This window comes from Toxorhynchites rutilus, chromosome 3 (genome assembly GCF_029784135.1).
Source record: "Toxorhynchites rutilus septentrionalis strain SRP chromosome 3, ASM2978413v1, whole genome shotgun sequence".
NCBI classification, from domain to species: domain Eukaryota; kingdom Metazoa; phylum Arthropoda; class Insecta; order Diptera; family Culicidae; genus Toxorhynchites; species Toxorhynchites rutilus.
Genome location: NC_073746.1, coordinates 276,724,648 through 276,743,315, shown reverse-complemented (window position 1 = coordinate 276,743,315; position 18,668 = coordinate 276,724,648). Strand labels below are relative to the sequence as shown.

The following is an 18,668-nucleotide window of genomic DNA, read 5'->3' as shown; positions in this document are numbered from 1 at the left end:
CTCTGCAAATAAATGCAAACTGCGAGTACTTTTGTCCTCGCTTGCCTTTGTGCAGAGTGGAATATGTCTGTCCTAACATGATCTTCTAAACTTAGGAACCTGGGAAAATCGTGCAGCCACTAGAAGCGAATGAACTTCCCAGTTTCAAGCAAATTCGAGATTCGAGAAGTATGTACACTTTTGGGATGTAAACTTCAGAGGGAAATGTAAAATAAAATAATCGTTTGATAATTTTTTTTGTCTTTATTGGAAAGATTTTCAGCCTTAGGCTGGTTCATCAAACGTTTGATAATTCTTCCGTACATATATTTTGTTCTAGTCATCATACCAAACGTAAAAGGTCCGTCATTAAATTTACTTGTAACGAAGAACAATCAATCACAATAAATGAATTGACTTTACACGGCATTTGTTCATTTTTTTCACTCACAGAGCAAATATATTGAACTCAATTGAATTTGGAAACTGTTTCATTCAATCAAGAATTTAATCAATACAAACGAATGATTGCTAAGCTAAGGTAGTTCCACGTGAACCTTACGGTTATATCATAGATATAACCCACTCATTTTTTTTTTATTAAATACGATTTTTACACTAATTATGAATCAATGAATGTTTCTACGTACAGGAAACTTTGGATGTAGGTAATTCTACCCGCCACTTTGTCACCCGGCACACCTATACTGCGGTTAAATGTGGCTTGTTGAATGAAAACGATTTTAATGCGAAGAAGTCTAGAATAGTGGAGAAGCGTCCCCACTTCACACGCTTCTAACTTTTTTAATTTTAATAATTTTCATTCGTTTATATTATTTTTTAATTTTTACATAATTAATAAGCAGAAATAGGATAATGGATATTAAAAAATATTATTTGTTTTGTTTTTTTTTATCCCATTTATTTATTTAAGGCTCATTAGCATTTTAGCTGTAACAGAGCCGAATTTTAATCGTGTACATGTCACATGGTTATCATATCTATAATTAGCACATTACACAGTTGCCATTCGCCAGTATTCCTTCTATACCATTACATATGGTACATTCACACAGTAGCCATTTAGGCGTAAGGGTATTCTTTCTGTTCTTCCATTATCCAGTTGGACCACCGGACAGCGGAGACAGTTGTTTGATCATTGATGAGTTATTTATAGAACAGTAGCCCGATGTGTCTGGCAGAGCAGAGCAGTTGTATGGATGAATCGATCTTATTTCGACCGTGGATCAATTGCCATCGCTGATGATTGTTGCGTGGACGTAGCTATTCTGTAACAACACAAAGATGGTCAATGAGGGCCCTGAGTTTTGAACTCACGATCGATCGCTTACTAAGCGAACGCGCAACCAATGTGGCTACGGAGACCCCCATTTGTTTTGTTTGTTCAGAACTGAAAAAACGTCCCAAAATCATACATCCACACTAGTATACCTTCTAGTCGATTTCACTCTCATTTGGTTGACGTTGAATTTTTATGTTTCGATTCTCACTAACACGCAATGATATTCAATTCTGATGACTCAAATAGCAAGGCGAAAATGAAGACGCAATGATAAATGAACTTCATAACATGTTCAAGTTGATGTTCATTCCATTTGTTTTCATTGATAGTATTGTTTCATCTTTATCGATAATTGCTTGAGCAGTAGGTTGTCAATACAAGGTAGGGTGAAATTCGCCGTATTTAAATGTTGTGAACGTGAGTATTTTCGGCACTGGTACAGACTTCATTTTAATATCATTTACAGATATCGATACAGCCTTTCGTTTATAATACTAAGCATTGTCAAAACCAGTGATAAAATGTTAAGCATCGTAAATTTTTCAGTTTTTTTAGTTGTTTTAACTATTTTGTTTGTTGTTTTCCTGTTAAGTGCTAGAAGAGCTATGAATCTACTATAAATGGATGAACAAATTATCTTAATTTTAAAATTATTATTTTATTTTTATTATTAAAATTAGTATTTAAATGGTGTTCGAAATTTCAGACATTACATATTGAACATATTTACAGTTTTTCATCATGAATATGTTTTTGTAAATCAATTTTATTGTAGTCAAGTGAATAAGGCTTTATTGTATCTGTTGCTTAAGGACTGTAATTTTTCACGACTTAACATTTTTCCTTAATTTATACCACGGAACTTAATACGGAATCACGTAATCGCACATCATGATGGAAAATAACTTTCTTTTCTAGTTTCTAAACTATATTTCTCTAAAATTACATTTGAATATTTGATTGTTTAAAATTCACGTCTATACGCATCGAAAGCACAGTGAAGAATTCCAAATATGGCCACTTTTTTTCTTCGCCTCGTGCGGCTGCAGTTTCTCGCTGTCATGATGGTACTGCGTGCAGCGATGTGTTGATAAATTCATCGGGGTGCATTTGCTGATGCACTGAGATAAATTATTCGCGGCGAACGGCTCGAACATCCTCCCCCGCGGGAATCTAGACCTTTCTGATCTCAAGGTTGTTCAGGATAAGTAAAGGCGCCAGTTTATGAATTGGCCGTCTCAGCAAACCCGCCTTAGTTCGAACATCCACCACACGGATCAATCCATCTGCTCCTACACAAGTTGATTCGACCTTCCCCAACCTCCATTTCTGAGGAGGTAAGTTATCATCCTTGATAATCACCACTGTTCCAGGTAGAATGTTTTCCTTCCTTTTATTCCACCTTTGTCGGACCTGTAACTCCAAGAGGTGTTCTTCAGACCAGCGCTTCCAGAATTCTCGACGCAGATGCTGGACATACTGCCACCTGGAAAGTCTATTAACCGGGATTCCATCATAACTAGGCTCCGGAATGGCAGTCAGAGGATGATCGATCATAAAATGGCCTGGGGTTAACGGCTCGAATTCCGACGGATCATCAAAAGGACCGTATAAAGGCCGAGAATTGAGTTGAGCTTCGATTTGACAGAGCAAGGTCGAAAACTCGGACATCGTCAGGAGGCTTGATTGGCACTTCTTCTTAAAAATGGTCTTGAAGCTCTTCACGCCTGCCTCCCAGATCCCGCCCATGTGCGGTGCATTTGGGGGAATCATTTTCCATTCAATCTGCCAGGGTTGACAGAACTCGAATATCTTGATGTCGGTATCTTGCTGCTTGAAAAGACGATACAGTTCGTTTAGTTCATTCCGCGCACCTACGAAATTTGTCCCATTATCCGAATATATCTGCTCGGGGACACCACGACGAGAAATCGGCTGACAGATCTTCTACTACCTCCAAATGAATGCCTTTAGTGACCATGCAAACGAAGACGCACACGTATCCCTTGACAGGTGCTAGCCTTCTTCCAGTCTGCTTGATTAGTATAGGACCCGCGAAATCCACGCCAACCCTTATGAAAGCCGGAGCCTTATCGCACCTTGCCATGGGAAGATCTCCCATGAACTGACCAGCACACGGAGGGTTGAGTCTAAAACACTGCAAGCAATTCTTTGTTACCTTGCGAACAGCTGAACGGGCTCCTAAAATCCAGAATTGACGACGAATCTGGGCCAGCAAAGCAGATGGGCCAATGTGAAGGTTCTCACGATGTGCTGTCTCAATCAAGCGTTGAACGATTTCATCCTTATTTGGTAAGATCCACGGATGCTTAACTCCATAAGGAAGACTTGAATGTCGCAGTCGTCCGCCGACGCGAATCATACCAACGTCCAAAAAAGGATTCAATTTAGAAAACCTTTCACTGTATTCACCGGACATCATCATGGCTATCTCTTTACCAAAGTGCCGCAGCTGAATTACCTTGATTATGACTTTTAAAGACTCTCGCATTTCAAACACACTGGGAAATCGACCAGTGATTCTCCTCTTGACCACCTTCTCCATTGCATTCCGGCAGAAACGCAAGACGTCGGCCAGAACTCGTTGCAGCTTTCGAAAAGACTTGAACTTATTAAACACCGGCAAATACTCCAATGACACAATCGTTGAAGCTAGAGTGGCTCGCCGCATCTCAGGAACATCTTCATCAGATAGAAGCTCTGGAACCACCATCTGATATTCCTCGCTGCGCAGGAACAATGGGCCACTCCACCAAAGATCGTTACTTTTAAGAACGTCAGCAGATTGGCCACGCGACACTACATCGGCTGGATTTTCCAGCGTATCCACATACTTCCACTTAAATTGTGAACCGGTAGAGTTTATCTCACTAACCCGATTTCGTACAAACACTTCTAAACGTTCCGGGTTTTCCTTCAGCCAAGCTAACACCACTTGATTGTCCGACCACAAACAAATGTCTCGAAAGGGCAGCGTCAATACAGCTAACATTTTCTTCACCAATCTGTGTAACAAAAGCGCTGCTAAAAGCTCCTTTCTTGGAATGGTCAACACTGTTTTAGGAACGATTTTCGATTTGGCACTCAATAACTTCACCACTGCTGCTTCATCAGGTACAATTGACCTGACGTATATACAGGCAGGCATTGTGCTCCCGTGGCCGAGTGGTTAGCGTCATAACTAACATGCCGGGTGTTCGGGTTCGATTCCCGTTCTGGTCGGGGGAATTTTTCGTCAAAGAAATTTCCTCCGACTTGCACTGTGATCACGCGTATTCTAGAGCTTGCCACTCAGAATGCATTCAAGGCGTGTTATGTGGCATAGAAATCTTAACTAAGTACTAATAAAAATGACGCAAGTAATACTACGTTGAGACGGCGAAGTTCCTCTAGGAACGTTAGTGCCATTGAAGAAGAAGATATACAGGCACCGTAGGCCTCCAAAGTTGCATCAGCAAATGCATGCAGCTCAAATGCAACGGCTCCATTGACCACAACACGACGAGGAATTTTGAGATTGCTAACTCCACTTAAAGCACTTAATAATTTATTACACTTTCCCTTCAAATCACCCGTGAGCTCATCGTCCCATCCCAATTCTTCCTTCCATATGGCTTTCATCAGAAGTTTGCCGATAAGAATCACCGGCGCCACAAGACCCAACGGGTCGAACATTCTCGACACGAGCGACAGCACTTGTCGCTTAGTTACACTGTTTTCACACACGGTTGAGACGGAAACGAACTGCATAACATTCAGAGCGGGGTTCCACATTAATCCCAACGTTTTAATCACCTCATTTGAACCATTTTCGTCAATGCTGACAAGTTCATCCTGATCGCCTTCCGGAATCCGTTTCAGCAACTCAGGATGATTAGAAGCCCATTTATGCAGATGAAATCCACCTGCCTTGAGTAAATCTATTAACTGCACTTGAGCTTCACTTGCTTCATTTAAGTCGTCAAACCCGAACAAAGCATTGTCCACGTAGAAATTGTTCTTAACGATGTTTGTAGCCACAGGATACTTAGAGCCTTCGTCGATAGCCAGTTGCAAAAGTGCTCGCGTTGCCAAAAACGGGGCGGAAGCTGGGCCATAGGTTACTGTCGTAAGTTCTAGGACACGCAGCGGATCAGAAGGACTCTTCCTCCAGAATACTCGAGATAGCGGCGTATGTCGTTGATCGACGAGGATTTGTCTGTACATCTTTGCCACGTCGGTAGCTAAAACATTTAGTGGAAAACGAAACCGAAGACATATAGACTGCAAATCACTTTGGTTGTTAGCACCAATCTTCATAACATCGTTTAGCGACCGACCAGATACCTTTGCAGACGCATCGAACACAACGCGGCACTTAGTAGTTGTATTCGAAGGTCGCAGAACCACATGATGAGGCAAATACCATTTTATGATATCTGTAGGATCCTTACTTACATCCACTTCTTTGCAGTGGCCAAGACTCTCGTACTCATCCATAAAGTCTTGGCATTCCTTCCATACATATGGATGCTGCGAAAGTTTTCGTTCTAGCGCATAGAATCTTCTTAATGCAAGTGGTCTGGAATCTCCCAACTCGCTTACGGACTCTTTTAAAGGCAGTTGGACGATGTATCGTCCGGAGCGTCTCTACGATAGGTTGCCTTGAAGTGCTCTTCACATTCCTCTTCTTCGCTACCACCTTCATCAGTTCCAACGACATCCTCTATTTCCCAGAATCGTTGTATGGTATGACTTAATTCATCCATCGTGACGGTGTGCGAGTAAACTATTCCATCAAATGCCAAACCTTCATCATACACTCCACCGACAACCCAGCCAAATTGCGTCTCACGAAGTATGGGAAGATTATGAGCCAACGAAAACTCTCCGGGTAGTAACAACTTAAGAAACCATTCGTTACCCAGGAGCATATCCACTTTACTTGGATGGAAAAAGTTCGGATCTGCTAGCTGAAATTCAGCAGGAATTTCCAATACACTGATGTTGATGATCGATGATGGGAGATCTGATATCACCTTGGCAGTCACAAGACATTTTACCTTCGCTTGAAAATCCTTGTACCTCGATGAAAGATGTACAACCCCACAATTGGATGATTGAGTCTTCATACTGTTCACCCCGATTACTGTGAAGTTCGATGAATCCAGCTTCAATCCCAACTTATTCGCTAGAGAACGTGTAATTAAATTCACTTGAGAACCACTGTCTAACAATAATCTACACGAATGCGGCTGGTAGTTTTTATCCAATACATCGACCACCGCTGTAAGCAACAGCACTTGCTGCATGCGGCTAGTCAGGCTTGAACATGTGGCAGTCGCCAGAGTCGATGTGGATGAATCTTCCCTTTCCGCTACTGGCTTCGGGGGTGACTTAATTGGTGGATTCTAGACTTGATTAGGTTTCTCCTCGGCATGAAGAAGACTATGGTGGCGACGTTTACATTTTTGACAAGATTTCTCCGACGAACAATTGATACTACGATGACCCCTTCTGAGACAATTAAAGCAAACATTTCTCTCTCTTACCTTAACCAATCTCTGAGACACAGAAAGAGCCTTAAATTCTGAACACTGGTAATTAGCATGAACCTTTCCACAAAAATCGCAACTAATTTCCGATTCGCTTAATGAGACGGCAGTATGGGCTTTCTGCACTACAGGCTTGTTGACTGCAGACACGGACTTCGAGGACCTTTGGTTACTAGCCTCGACTCTCTCCAGTATGAAAACTTGTTCCTTCAGGAACTTAAGCATCTCGTTGTAGTCAGGTAGTTCACCGTGCTTAATTGTGGTCTCCCACGTGTGACGCACATCGTTGTGTAACGCAGCTGCCAGTAGATGTAACACGAAATCCTCTCCTACTCCATTAAAGTCTCGCTCCAGGAACTTAGGACCTTCCACATGCTTACTGCCTTCATCAACCAGACTCCGCAGCTCTACATGGCTCTTCTTTGTCATGCGCTTAAGATTCAGCAGACCGTGAATGTGAGAATCGATAGCGTGACGCTTATTCTCAAACCTCTCTTCCAAGACCTTCCACGCGTGGGCATAATTGCCTTCGTTGATTGTCTTGGCATCGATTAGACCCGCTGCATTACCTACCAGAGACTTGTCCAAATGGTATAACTTAACTGCTGGCGGATCTGGACCCTTATCCACAAGATCCTTGAACATGGCCTTGAACTTTGGCCAGCTCTCATAACGGCCGTCGAATGTGGGAATTGGTATGCGAAGCGGTTGATGAATTACAACCGGCGCCTGCTGGGTTTGATGATCTTTTCTCGCGTTCATGGCCGCAGCGGCTGCCGCTACAGCTGCATTGTTCCTGGTGAGCTGATCCTCCAATAAAATAGCAACGGAATCGTGAAGGATATCGAACTCCTCGTATTGCTGTTCGTGTTGTTCGTAGTCATCAACCGAAACCACATTCATAATTTCGTCGTGGGCATCGTTAAAATCTTTATGCGCTGCCTCCAATTTCTTCAGGTATACCTTAATCTCAGCTTCCGTCAGCTGGACTACTTCCTCTTCATTTGGGCGAATTATATTTAAAATACGAGTCACCTTACCTTTAGCTGCGCCACGACGGCGAACAACTCTTTGTATGTTCTCCATTGGGGCCAACTTTTCCATTAACTTAAGCTTCTTCTTTTCCTTCTTGCTTAAGGGAGTAGAGGAACTCTGATTAGACTGCCCAAGTGCAGAACTAGTTACAGATTTTCCGGTTTGCTGCTGCTTCGAAACACTATTTTCCGACATGCTACACTATGCTCTGTGGTGGCTGGGAGCACAGCCAAGTCTATGCTCGCGCAACTGTACACTACTGGACACAGGTAACCAAACCGAAACACTGGCTTCTCAACAACGTACTTCACTCAGAGTTTTTCCAAAATCCCACTGTGGAACTACTTTAAACCAAGCCTTATGCCTGACGTCGGTTGGGAACACAGCCAAGTCTATGCTCACGCAACTGTACACTACTGGACACAGCGGAATAATCGGAACACTAGCTTTGTGATGATCAACTTCACTTAATAGAGGGTCTTAAACCAACTTCACTTCGTTGAGTACTTAATTGCTCGAATAGTCAATTTTCTTCAATTTATGATTCACTTCTCAAAATGGCGACCGCACACCATAATTTCAACTTCACAGAAAAATGGCTACGTCGCTTTTCTTAACTTCAATGGCGGCTATGAATGCACACACCATTACCGCATTTATTTTTTCTTAACAAATTTCCGACTATTTCGAAATTCGAAACCACTTCTTCACTTTCGATTCTTTATCCGGAACAGTCAGAGTCATTTCACTGCACTCAATCCAGTTCGATTGGACCAAAATATGTTGCTTAATTAACGAGTGGACTGTAATTTTTCACGACTTAACATTTTTCCTTAATTTATACCACGGAACTTAATACGGAATCACGGAATCGCACATCATGATGGAAAATAACTTTCTTTTCTAGTTTTTAAACTATATTTCTCTAAAATTACATTTGAATATTTGATTGTTTAAAATTCACGTCTATACGCATCGAAAGCACAGTGAAGAATTCCAAATATGGCCACTTTTTTTCTTCGCCTCGTGCGGCTACAGTTTCTCGCTGTCATGATGGTACTGCGTGCAGCGATGTGTTGATAAATTCATCGGGGTGCATTTGCTGATGCACTGAGATAAATTATTCGCGGCGAACGGCTCGAACAGTATCCAAAAATCAAATTAATTTCGCGGAACAGTACTATTTTGAGTAATGAGACACTGTTTAATGGCTAACAAAGATTGAGTGTTCGATATTTGTGACAAAACAGTATTTATGTAGTGGGATGGAATACACACAAAAAAAAAGAAAAATAATGACCGAAAACTTGAACATATACCGCACACAAGAAATGAAAATCGCATAAAAAATTGCACAAAAAATTATTCCGTTTTAAGATTCGATTTTTCGATAATTCTATTTGTCGATTTGTAAATTTGTAGATTTGTAGATTTGCAGATTCGTAGATTTATAGATTTGTAGATTTGTAGATATGTAGACTTGTAGACTTGTAGATTTGTAGATTTGTATGTATGTAGTTTTTCAGATTTGTAGATTTGTACATTTGTAAATTTGTAGATTTGTTGATTTGTAGATTTGTTGATTTGTTGATTTGTTGATTTGTTGATTTGTTGATTTGTTGATTTGTTGATTTGTTGATTTGTAGATTTGTAGATTTGTAGATTTGTAGATTTGTAGATCTGTAGATCTGTAGATTTTTGGATTTGTAGATTTGTACATTTGTACATTTGTACATTTGTACATTTGTAGATTTGTAGATTTGTAGATTTGTAGATTTGTATATTGGTAGATTTGTAGATTTGTAGATTTGTAGATTTGTAGATTTGTAGATTTGTAGAGTTCTAGATTTCTTGTTTGTGGATTTATAAATTTCTAGACTTTTCGATTTGTCAATTTGCTGATATGTGAATTTGTCATTTTGATAATTTGTTAATTAGTCAGTTTGTCATTATGTTAATTTGTCGATTTGTCAATTTGTCAACGACTTGACGTTGTGTCAATATGTCCATTTGTCAATCGTAGACTGTTGCGGCGACTCATTATCCTTGCTAGTGTTGTTATTCATCAAGCCAACACCGCCAATTTGCCAATTTGTCATTTTGTCAATTTGTCGATTTTCACTTTGTCGATTTGTCAATTTTTCAATTTGTCGACATGTCGATTTATCGTTTTTTCAGTATGTCGATCTTAGATTGTAGTGGGCGATCCATTATCCTTGCTAGTGTTATTATTCATGCCACTCACTTTATCATACGACATGTTGGTTTCTTCGATGTCCACAGTATGACCACAATGACGGAACAATAATAACACATTTTCGCATTTCAAAGGAAACAATTTTCCAGATAATGATTATTGATATTCACATCCAATTCTGTGGTTGTTTACGAGTGGCGCAAATGAAATTTGCTTTAAAAAATAAACAAATTTATACACCAGCGCAAGTGGGGGCTGAAAATTTCATACGCGCATACACCTCTTCTACTGATCATCAATTTATAAACAAATAGGTACGAACGATTGCACCTCATGTTGTGCAATCATGTAGCCAAAAACAACTCTCAATTTGGCGCAGATTTTAATTTAATTCAGCTCTAAGCTGCGACGGTATTGAGGAAAAATTTCAGGCCCTGTCACATTTGCGATGTGTCATTTCCTTGGAAAAAATGAATACGCGCATCGAATAACGACCAAAGGTCATTCCAAAAAACATACATATGGGGCACATGTGTGGGTTATATTGCGCCGAAACTGCGACTGATTACATTTTGAATTCGCATTCCGCGAGCAGGCAGAACATTTTCCGGGAAATTCTCCATTCATTCTTAGATTGCCACCACATGGCAAAAATTCTGCTTCTGCTGCCGCCTAACGCGCTGTTTACTTTCGATTTTCCACTGGATAAATCATCGGAACGGGCGAATAATTACGACGATGAAAAATTGCGAAAATCTTGTTAAGTGGTCACTCTATTGCCTCGTTTTCCACGCATGAATGGGCGCCGTCGCCGTCGTTGTGATGGCTGTTAAATTTTAATAGTCAATCTGGACGAACGAAAAAAAACTAGAAAACCAAACAAGATGGAAAGAGCTTCCCATTTGTCGGATAGAGGGCGGGTTTGATTTGGCGGGTGGAAAAATATTTTGGGAAATTTTATATCGCTGGCAAAACAAATCGCTTGTTTGCTTTTCTATTACTCATGGAAGACGGGAGGGAAGTGGTTCGTGGATGGTTTCAGTAATGGCGGTCGTGTGATGCAAAGTTTTGACTTGCTCACAAACTGCCTGTCGGAGAATCTGGACGCAATAAACGACGGCGTGACTCGTGCCGAATTCATTGGCGATTGGCCAAACAGAAATATGATTCATCGGAGTTTGACAGACCGGCCGGTGACGGAGCTGTACCGTCGCGTAAAGTGGTATGCTATGGGGAATCGAGCTGAGTGCGATTCTTCACAAGAATTCTGGTTAATTTTGTACACAGAAAAGCCTACCTATGAAAATCCTTCTCCGAATGCATTGGCCACAGCAGCATCACGGAGACGGGTTTTTCGTGGGGCGATAGCCGCCGTTCTTTGCATTCGCCGGCCACTTCAGCCAGCTCATAGTTGTTACCCTGTAAGAAGAAAGAAAAAAAGAACGGGTTAAATTATAAAACAAATCTTCGAATCTGTCCTAGGCAAGGGCCGGGGAATGAAAAGCTGAAAAGGGAAAACGACTCCCGGTGGGCGAAGGGAAACACGTGAGATTAATACTGAAGGCAACTTGTTTACATAGTGGAGTGGTTTCTGTTTTGTTGCCTTTGCTGGCCTCGCGTAACGCCTCCAGGCGTAAACAGTTTTCACGACCGGTGAGCGTGAAAAAACAAACATGGGGGACTATGGAAATTGTTCGAGCTGGATCGGTGATGTATTTTGGGGTAATAATATTTAGGAATTTGTTAAAACACATAATCGTAATAATTTTAAATATTATGAGTATCAATTATCAATATCCTTTCTGTGAATAGTGAGAAAAAGAGCTCCAGTTTCCACTTGACCTAGTCATAACATCTTTTGTTTCGACAGCATCCGGATATTTAATGAGTTTTGTTAAAAATAATACACGATAATTCTCTGTCAAATGAGTAAACGACTTGTTCGAACTGAATAAAAAATAAGGGTGACAAGCTTGATGTTTATATAATTAGTCCAATATTTTTTTAGTTTTTTAAAGATTTTGTGAATACTTCTTACTCAGTTAGTTGAACATAGCTTCAATGATGTGTGACGAAACAAACAATTATTGAGTATTATCCACGATAAACCAGACCTACATTTAACACCGCGGAAATTTTCATTTAAAATTGTTTCAATCTAAATAATTTCCCGAATATTTCGAAAATTCGAATTGTTTCGTAGTCCTACGTTAACAATGCTACCGTGTTTCGGGCACAACCCTTCATTTTTTTTTGTTTTTGTTCTATTTTCTGTTTTTAAACTGCAGGTAATCTTTTCAAAACAAGAAAGTTTAATTTGAATTTGAGTAATAAATCCAGTGGAATTTTTTTTGAGAATTATTGTCAGACGAATCTACGGTAATAAGGAGCAATACAATAGCATTGATGTGCTTGAAGCGGTTGAAAATATCGTACAAAATATTTTGAAAACATGATTTCCGTTATGTCCAACAGGACTTTCCAGGTTATTGAACGTACAAGGAGTTCGACTAGTCATTAGCATTTAAAGCACATTTAAAACATTGAATATTTGACTATTGTTGATAATCAACCATAAAATCCTTGAAACATCAAACAATGAAATATCTTATAACAAGAAGGTTCAATTTGAAAAACAGTTTCAAAATTATACCAAATGTGGCTCCAATATTTGTTTAGATCAGCTATAACAGCAACTTATGGATCAACAGAGGCATGAAGTTTGCCAACCAATTCATCGAACTTCTCCCTGATGACCATGAAGCGCAAAAATAGTCTATATACCACCTTGATCTAAAAGCTCCCGGAATTTATTCAGGAAATGGAACATACAAGATTAAAACATGAATATCAATATTGTCTCCTTCAAAGTACTCCCCATCGACTGCAACGCACTTATGCGAGCGCTTGATCCAATCCTCGAAACATTTATTATATTTGATTTGCGGTATGACAATCAGCGTCATCTTCGATTTTTCCATTATCTCATCTCGGGTGCTGAAACGTGGTCTCTTGAGTCGTTCGAATAGGAAGAAGTCGCAGGGAGTCTAATCAGGTGAATTCGGTGGTTGCTTAATGGTATTCGTTCCGTTTTTAGCTAAATGTTCACAAATAACGATTGATTTCACAAATTGTGCAAACTGTACAAAATCGAGGCACGCACAATAGCAATACAGCGTAACTTTTAGAAATTTGAAACTATCACACTACAAACTATATAGAATGTCAATGACAAATGTTGTTTTGATCAAGGTAGTACGAGGTATGGTCATTAAATAACGAGACTGGTTACGAAAAAGGGTTATATTTTAAAAACTACGGTGCACCGATATGCTCTCCTTCATTATACTCCCCTTGGTTCCTCACACACCTTTCCATACGTTTTTCCATTGTTCGAAGCAGTGCTGAAACTCTTCTTTTGTGATGGCGTTCAAAAGCCGCGTCGCTTTTTCCTTCGCCTCTTCTACGGATTGAAATCATTTTGCCCCCACCCCTCTAGGGCACGATCGATATGATAATTTGTATGTAGGGGTTTCCGGGGAAGGATCTTATGATAGTTCGAGACTCCCTAAGGAGAGAGAGAGGGGGGGGGGGAGGCTGCCAAACACAAATTTCTGCATAACTCGAGAAGTAATTGAAAAATTTCTGCATAATTCAAGAACTAATCAAGTGAATGGAATCAAATTTGACATATGGAGGTGTTATGGGGCAATATATGTTTCTGAGGTGGTTCAACACTCCTCGTCCATCTCTAAAGAGGAGGGGTATGAATAACACGAGAACTAATCAAGCAAATGGAACCAAATTTGGCATGTGGAGGTTTCAGAGGCACGAAATGTGTCAATAGTGGTTTGACACTCTTCCCCATCGGAGGTGTTGTGAATGTTTGAAAGCATTCATAACAAAACATTCATACTGGGCGGGATGAAGTTTGCCGGGTCAACTAGTAAATAATATAAAGCAGCATGCAGCATAAATGCCTCTCACTCTTCTACCAAAAATTAAACGATAAAAGAGAACAGAACCGTGGATCGTACGGTCGTTATAAGTGGCTCGTAAGTGGCTTATACACTCTGTCCAACTTCTATAAGACCAGACCAGATTATCGGCTGCTTCGTGCCATGGTAAACAAACAATGCTTCAACTTATATTCTAGTGTATTGGCATTGGTGACTACACTGCATGATTTTCATATATGTGTGTGCAAGCGCTGAGCGTAAAGGTTTTGTATTTTTCAATAAGACCAGTTACATTTTTCCGTTGTTTTAGTTGTTTTGATCAATAAATCTGGAAATGCCAAAGGGAAAAGTGCTAACGAAGAGAGAAGAAAGACAAATCGATGCATTTCACCAAGAAAATGTTGGTATCAGACAAATTTCTCGCCAGATTGGACGATCCCATCAAGTATTGCTCAATTATTTGACGAATCCTCAAGGATTCGGTAAGAAGGAGAGAGCTCTACGTAAATCGAAGCTTTCTGACCGGAATAAGCGGGAAATAGCTAAAACATACCTTAAAATTGCTTATGCAAACAATGCAATATTTCAATTGAAATATTACTCGGGTGACGATTCGTCATGTTTTGGTAAAAAGTCTTCACATAAAAAGGGTTTATACGGTTAATGCTCCTCATCTTACACCATCTCACATCGGGAGACGTCTGAGTTTTGCCAAAGCTCACATGAACCGACAGTGGGACATGGTATGTTGTGACAAAGAATGTTTCCAACAGAATACATTTTGCTATACACCATAACGAAAGGTTCTTCAATTCATAGGTTATCTTCACTGACGAAGACAAGTTCAATTAGGATGGTTCTGATGGTTTCAACGGCTACTGGCGTGATTTACGGAAGAAGGAACAGTATTTTTTCAACCAGGAATTTTGGTGGAATCTCGTGCATGGTTTGGGCGGGATTCTGTGCAACCGGAAAGCTCAAAATAGCTTTCACATCATTCGAGGATTACATATATGTTCTTGAAACCTCTCTCCTACCGTTTTTGCGTGGATATCGTCACAAAAAATTCACAAATCATATCATATTCATATCAGCAAGGAAACTAAGCAATGGATTAAGGACCAAAAACCTATTTTTTTTAGTCTGGCCGGCTCGCTCACCAGACTTGAATCATGTTGAAAATCTTCGGGGACCTTGTACGCAGAATGTACACTGAGGGAAAACGGTACACTACGATTGAAGAGCTCAAGGTCGCAATTTCGGAAACATGGAAACAATATCGAGAAAATCGTTCAGCAGCATTTGGTAATAAGTATTCCAACACGAATTTTCCAGGTTTTTAGCCGAAAGGTCAAGGTTGTTATTGACATGTAAATCAGCCGATCGTTTTGAATTTTTCATTGATAATACTTTGAATGGTCTTATAGAAACTAGACAGCTGAAATTATCATATTTAAGCACAATAAATAAACAAACAACTCTTTTGAACGAAATTGAAGTTAAATATACTTTATTCTAAGCATTCAACAATGTATGAATGTATCTTGTTGAAATTGTATCTGTTTGTGTTGCAACGAAATAGAATCAGGGTGGTCTTATAAAAGTTGGACAGAGTGTAAGTGGCTCGTGAGCGTTCGCCTATCTCTAATACAGATGACCTGAAATTGTCCTCTCAAATGGACTAAGATGTTTATCTGGACTGGTGCTCGAAAAATAGCATGGAAGTGAACATTAGGAAATGCCATGTGACTACATTTTCGCGACTTTGTATGCAAATTTGTGAGAGATAAACATATCGGTTTTATGCCTAATTACTCGACAATGGACTAAAGCTTCAGTCTCCACAATGTCACGAATAGAAAAATCATATGCAACACATTTTCGTCGACTAATTATGTTGCATACGTTACGATAAGCCGACGAGAGCTATGGAGAACGGAAAAAAGTTCTGTACAAGAATTGTATACCCTGTTCGATCGACAGAGTGCCCCAAAAGACTGCAAAAAGGTCAAAGTTCCCGAAAAAACGAAAAAACTTCCTGATCAATACGTTGCTACGGACTAAAAAGTGGTGTTTTGAAAGTGGTCACATCAGAAACCATTTCTTCTTCTTCTTCTTACATGGCACTAACGTTCCCAAAAGAACTTGTCGTCATAATGTAGTGTTACTTGCGTCATTTTCATTAGTACCTAGTTGAGATTTCTATGCCTTGAATTAATTCTGAGTGGCAAGTTCTAGAATGCGCGTATACCAGTGCAGGTCGGAAGAACTTTCTTCGACGAAAAATCTTCCGGTCAGAACGGGAATCGAACCCGAACCCCCGGCATGATAAGATGTGACGCTAACCACTCGACCAGGGGAGCACTCATTTACCTCAGGAAATTTATCAAAAGGATTGTCTGCAGGAGACTACCTTTTGTGGAGCAGCAAGAGGTTGATTGCCTTTCCTAGCCCGACTTGGCAAGCTGTCGCTTTTCAAACCAAGCAGTAGTACTCTGGTCATTGTGTTTCCTAAGGTGTGGAATCCGGTTGGTTGTGGAGGAAAAGCTGGAGAAGGATGCAACTGCAAGCGACGAGAAGTCCAAGCGAAATTAAAATTTGGCTGGCAAACAAGATGATAGGCCGTTTTAGGGGAAAAGTTCAAGAAATAGACTATAGAAGTAAGGCTGAAACAATGGTCAAAATGGAAATCAGCATAAAACCCAGTACCGATACATTGAAAAATAAAATATAGAAGGCACTCTGACAAGTTTATTGTTTCTCGGAGGAGCCATCCTCGAAACAACGAATTCATATCTTCTTCGAAGATGCTCCCAATCCAGGTTACATTCAAAAGAGTTGCATTTGGTTCCATCCAAAATATCACCTACCGTTAATCCGAGCCTTTCTACGATACAGGAAACAATTTCCTCTGCCGTAGTCTGCTTCGAGGCTTCCACACTGAGTGCTTCATAGTGAAGGGATAGCGCCCCAACATACACCTGCAAAAAACAGAAACAGTAAAGAATAAATTAATTGTTGAATGTTGAAACGATGGTATAAATACATAACGAGTGTTGTATCAACTGAGAAATGACAGTGAATGAAAACATAAACCTTACGTCCCTTGGTTCATAGTACCAGCTTGAGGAAATCTTTTCCAATCTCATGTGTCGAAACTCCAGAGAGCCGAGAAAGAAAAAGAACAACAATTTCCTAGTTTCGATCTACCCCCTCGGCCACCTGTGCCGCACTATAATCAATAAATAGTTTGAATTTCCGGTCGCTATTTTGCAATTACCAACAGCGTGCGGAGTGCGCAGCGACGCGTGAGGAATCAAAGCACAAAAATGAAAGTGTTATAACCTGTTTTTCCTCCGCGATGCGTAGACCCTTGTCATGGCGTTAACAAGCCTACGACGACGACGACGAGCCGGTTACGGGCGAGAGATGGAGAAGATTAACCATTCACACGATTCCCAAGTGGACTGACGGTCCGGTTCATCCGCTGAGCCAGTTGGGCATGGGTTGTTTTCTTCCCAAGATGTATGCATACGTGCGGTTATGAGTCACTCTCTCTCGGTGTAAAATTTTCAATCGAACTTCCAATGGAAAGCGCACCATGCACTAGCGCCAGCCACGTTTCATTGTTATTTTTTCCACGCAGAATCGCGTGGTTTATGGTTTGGCATCGAGTCACGTCTTTATCAATTACAACGATACACATACTAACCGGAAGTTCTAGAGAGAGGTGTCAAACAATTCGATGGAGGCTGGTGAGGGTTTCCCGTTCGTCTCATTCGTCAGTCAGACAATCATCATCTTCACGACGTCCAGAATATCAGTGTGGCGTGATGGATAAAAATGAGAATGAAAATTCAATAGCAACTACTCCAACTCGGATATAAAGAGGAATAAGCTCAAAGCGATTTAGTAAACATACAGAATACGCTGGGTTTTTTTTTGAGAAAAATATTGGGAATTGAACCTCGGTACCTCAACGAGAACAAAAGATACCTATACCCAGGGTTGCCAATAATACTTTTCTAAAAACTGGAAGATTGCTCTTAAAAAAATTTTATTTTAAGGGGGTAGTACACTATAGACATCATAAAAAGTATGTGATTTTCGCGATTTTTTTCAACGAGAAAATAAATTACTATGGTTAATCTGATATCACAGTTTTATTAGGTATATGTCATATAACAAACAAAAAAAAATAAATGGTGTCAATTGGACTGTACCCTGAATAGCCGCAACCGGTTTGTTGAACTTGAATATATTTTCTGTCATCGTACGTAGGATTTTTCAAAATATTTATTTTTGATGAAATGGCGACATTTTTTGTAAACAAATTGCATTTTGGCCTCAAAAGTCGAGACAGAAAGATTCACCAAAATTATATTTTTCAAAATATCAAAAAATCCTACGTACGATGACAGGAAATTTAGTGGAGAATCTTGGAAAACCTATTTCATCAAAATCGGATGGACCGTTCCGGAGGTAGAACTCCTACCAGTTTTTTAAATTTTGGATCCGCACTCCTTACTCAGAGACTTAGGTCCACTTATTGGCTTGTAACTTTAGAACGGAGCATCAGAAAAAACTGGGACAAACACTACAGTAAAGTAGACGTCCCAGAGAATATTTTAAGCCAGAAA

At 40.1% G+C, this 18,668-nt stretch overlaps 1 protein-coding gene across 6 annotated transcripts in view; it reads right to left on the bottom strand.

Moving 5' to 3' along the window:
- LOC129780142 (unconventional myosin-IXa-like) overlaps nucleotides 1-18,668 on the bottom strand; it is a 170,626-nt gene that overhangs the window by 80,076 nt on the left and 71,882 nt on the right. For all 6 annotated transcript variants that reach the window (XM_055788123.1, XM_055788122.1, XM_055788124.1 and 3 more), the window contains 2 exons: nucleotides 16,899-17,009; nucleotides 11,367-11,488 (listed from right to left, as the gene is read on the bottom strand). In XM_055788123.1, coding sequence (XP_055644098.1) covers nucleotides 11,367-11,488; nucleotides 16,899-17,009 — 233 coding nt within the window. The remainder of the gene's footprint in view (nucleotides 1-11,366; nucleotides 11,489-16,898; nucleotides 17,010-18,668) is intronic.